This window comes from Buceros rhinoceros, unplaced genomic scaffold (genome assembly GCF_000710305.1).
Source record: "Buceros rhinoceros silvestris isolate BGI_N320 unplaced genomic scaffold, ASM71030v1 scaffold25722, whole genome shotgun sequence".
Lineage (NCBI taxonomy): Eukaryota > Metazoa > Chordata > Aves > Bucerotiformes > Bucerotidae > Buceros > Buceros rhinoceros.
In genome coordinates this window covers 6,181-10,076 of record NW_010397512.1, presented here as the reverse complement: position 1 = coordinate 10,076, position 3,896 = coordinate 6,181, and the positions used below count along the sequence as shown (strand labels likewise).

General features: G+C 55.5%; 1 protein-coding gene across 1 annotated transcript in view; it reads left to right on the top strand.

Moving 5' to 3' along the window:
• Positions 1 to 3,896, top strand: part of ACE (angiotensin I converting enzyme) — a 13,641-nt gene that overhangs the window by 6,080 nt on the left and 3,665 nt on the right. The window contains exons 10-17 of the mRNA XM_010146294.1: positions 169 to 291; positions 760 to 971; positions 1,507 to 1,643; positions 1,922 to 2,080; positions 2,493 to 2,580; positions 2,768 to 2,911; positions 3,141 to 3,332; positions 3,666 to 3,763. Of these exons, the coding sequence (XP_010144596.1) occupies positions 169 to 291; positions 760 to 971; positions 1,507 to 1,643; positions 1,922 to 2,080; positions 2,493 to 2,580; positions 2,768 to 2,911; positions 3,141 to 3,332; positions 3,666 to 3,763 (1,153 nt within the window). The remainder of the gene's footprint in view (positions 1 to 168; positions 292 to 759; positions 972 to 1,506; positions 1,644 to 1,921; positions 2,081 to 2,492; positions 2,581 to 2,767; positions 2,912 to 3,140; positions 3,333 to 3,665; positions 3,764 to 3,896) is intronic.

The window sequence follows — 3,896 nt, the reverse complement described above, 5'->3', positions numbered from 1 at the left end:
GCTCAGCTCTGCTGGCAGGGACTGGGATGCATTGCTCCTGCTCAAGACACAGAGACCATCCAATGTTGGGCACCACAAGTGGTGGGGAGCTGATACGTGGCTGGGTGCCTTCCCCCACGCCTGCTTCCGTTTGTCCCCAGCACCCACCTTCACGGGCTTCCTTGGCAGGTACTTTGTGAGCTTCATCCTCCAGTTCCAGTTTCACAAGGCGCTGTGCCAGGCGGCCAACCACACCGGTCCCCTGCACACCTGTGACATCTACATGTCCAAAGAGGCTGGAGCCAAACTCAGGTGGGGACAGAGGAGGGTCGGGACAATCGCCACGGGCAGATGTGTGCGTGGAAGCTGATGGTGTGCAAAGGAAGGAAAGAAGAAAGGAAGGAAGGAAAAGTGGCTATGGAGATGGCTGGAGAAATAGCTTTGCAGATGGATGGATGGATGGATGGAAATACATGGAAGCACTGGGGTGGGGTGAGTGGTCCTCACCAGAGTCCTGCTATTGCCCCTGTCATGACCTCCCACCCAGACAAGAGGTCACTAAAGCAGTTTTGGTTCCTATTGACTCCCTGAGTTAAGAGATGCATGACTATGTGATGAGGAGTCCTCAGTCCCCACATGCAGGACAGATGGGGCCTTCAGTTCCCAAGTTCGTGTCCCACTCAAGAACAGCATCTTCAACCCTTGTGATGCTGAGATACTACCACTACTCCTCCCCCATCCACCCTCTGGCCTCATGCTGGCTCTTCCCTGTCTCCGCAGGGAAGTGTTGAAAGCTGGATCTTCCAAGTCATGGCAGGAAATCCTGTTCGCCCTCACCGGCACAGATAAGATGGACGCTGGGGCCCTCCTGGAGTACTTCAGTCCTGTCACTGAGTGGCTTCAGGAGCAGAACAACAAGAGCAATGAGGTGCTGGGCTGGCCAGAGTTTGACTGGCGTCCCCCTATCCCTGAAGGCTACCCTGAAGGCATTGGTAAGGCTGCAGCTCCCTCCTGGGGCTGGGGAGAGGCAGGACAAGGTCTCCCAAGGGGGGAGACTAACCCTCGGGCAGGACAGTGCTTGAGGGAAGGCTCTGCTGGGTGGGGGCAGGTCTGCACGGCAGGGAGGAGAAATAGCCAGAGATCCATGTGGAGTCCCACGGGGTGTTGCTCCTCAGAAAGCAGGTGCCGTTAGCCAACTCCTTGACCGACTGCGGTCTGAAGTTGTGGCCCCGCCACTGTGATAATGCCATCAGACCTGGCGTGACACGTCATCTGTTTTCAGCTGCATCGCTTCTGCCCACATGCAGCCAATCCTGTCATCTGATTCCCCATCCAATGGGACACCCCAGCAGTGCTTCTCTGTTCCCATTTCTTGGCTCAACCTGCTCCCAATTTGTGGCATCCGTCAATGGACCTGCAGTTCTAGGAAAACCTCAACCATGGCTTCTCCATGGGGTGGTGCTCTTGCAAAGAGGAAGAATTTCCTGACCTTACCCCACCTCTTCCCCCATTTATCTCCTCCTCTAGACAAAATAGCGGACGAAGCACAAGCTAAAGAGTTCTTGTCCGAGTACAACAGCACGGGCGAGGCAGTGTGGAACGCCTACACCGAGGCATCCTGGGCCTACAACACCAACATCACCGATTACAACAAGAACATCATGGTATGGGAGTGACCCTGGGGCTGTGTGGGGAGAGGCAAGAGCCAAGGCAGGCAGCTAGTACCCTGGGCACGTTTCAGATGAGCTCTGGAAACCAGGGCAAGGGGTAATGTTCTTACCCAGGAGGTGCCTTTTCCGTGAAAACCCTCGTCATGCCTCCCCATAAGAGCAGCCATGGGGAGGTTATCAGTCATGGCACGCTAGGTGGTGCTTCCAGTGATGGACTGTGTCTCAGGGATCACCTCAGAGTAACTCCTCTCTGCCCCCTCCCGTCCTTGCAGCTGGAGAAGAACTTGGCCATGTCCAAGCACACCCTTGAGTATGGCATGAGGGCCAGACAGTTTGACCTCTCCGAATTCCAGGACGAAAGTGTCATACGCATCCTCAAGAAGCTGAGTGTCGTTGAGAGGGCAGCCCTGCCTGAGAGCGAGCTGAAGGAGGTGAGCTGCAAGGGGACAGAGCAGGATGAGGAGTCCCTTGCTACTACCATGTGTGGAGACACTGGTTTCTCCCAACTTCTAGGAAATGCCACTGGGCAGCCACTCCCTGCCCTTTAACAAGGTGATAGTTTGCTACCTTCTACACAAAGCCGTGATCTTTGACCCCAGGATTTTCCACCCAAAAGTTTGCCTGTCCCAGGCTGCAGTGGGGCCTGGCTTCTTGGGTGGCAATGACATGTTTTCTGCTGGCCCAAATCCCTCCTATATTGACCCCACTTTGCCTTCATTTGTGGTCACACTTGGTCCTGGAAGGGACCAGGGGAAAACATCTGAGAACCTCTCAATGGGCTTTGACAATCCCCAGGAGCAGGAGCAAGGATAACCAGCTCACATGATCTGATTTTCTTTGCAGTACAACACCCTCCTCTCAGATATGGAGACCACTTACAGCGTAGCCAAGGTCTGCAGGGAGGACAAAACCTGTCATCCCCTGGATCCCGGTAAGATCTGGTGTATCAGCATGTCAGGCCCAGAAAGGAGGGATTTTTAACAGGGACGTGGTGAAAGGTCTTGAAAAGGCCTTCCCACCTTCTCTGTGATGGCCCCTCAGCAGCACGTTGGGTCTAGCACCGTGGTGTCAGTTCAGCCCATCCAACAGCATCACTGACTTCATTGTTCTCCCTTCAGACCTCACAGACATCATGGCCACCTCAAGGGACTATGATGAGCTCCTCTTTGCCTGGAAGGGCTGGAGGGATGCTTCTGGGAAGAAGATCAAGAACAACTACAAGAGATACGTGGAACTGAGCAACAAGGCAGCTGTGCTCAATGGTCAGTGTCCTGCTCCCTCAGAGACCCACTATGGTCTTAGCACCCTGTGAGCAGAGGATTGGGCTGGTCATCCAACCCAGGGCCAAATATGGAGGGTGTAGAGGTCCCACCAACTCCCATGAGAACCTCTGCCTCATAGATGTGGAGAGACCTGGAGGGCCTGAGCAGCAAGACAGACTGTTGTCCAAGAGGGCAGTGTCTGACAGCTTCTGCTCTTGCCCTACCACAGGTTTCACAGACAATGGGGCCTACTGGAGATCGCTGTATGAGACACCCACCTTCGAGGAAGATCTGGAGAGGCTGTACCTGCAGCTGCAGCCCCTGTACCTCAACCTGCATGCCTACGTACGCCGAGCCCTGTACAAGAAGTATGGAGCAGAGCACATAAACCTACAGGGTCCCATCCCTGCTCACCTGCTAGGTAAGAGCTCTGCTCAAGCGGGGCTGTGTCTCCCACAGGGGACAGTTTGCTCCAAGTCATGCCGAGAGGGGAGGCTGGCCTCTGTTAAGCTCTGGCTGAAGGGCCAAGGCCCCAGGAGATGGGCCTGAGAGGCGAGTCTGCCTCAGGAAAGGGCAACACACTCGGCATGACTTGGGCTCTCCTGCACGGACCGGCTCCTGATTGCACCGCCCTTGTGCAGGCAGGACAGGGACCGGGCGGAGTGACCCGCCCCGCGCAGGAGTCGGCAGTAACCGACTTGCTCTTCTCTCTCTGTCTCCCTCCTGCCATGTGTTGTCCTCCTGTGCTTCCCAGGCAACATGTGGGCCCAGTCATGGTCCAACATTTTCAACCTGGTGACACCTTTCCCAGATGCCACCAAGGTGGATGCCACCCCAGCCATGAAAAAACAGGTCAGTGCTCTCCCGGGCTGCTCTGGAGAAGCCCCTTGTGCCCCAGCACACTTTGGCTGTTGCCACCACCTCTGTTGCCAAATCCTCTGGTGCTGCCAAAAACGTCCGTGCCTCATCCATATTATCTACCCAC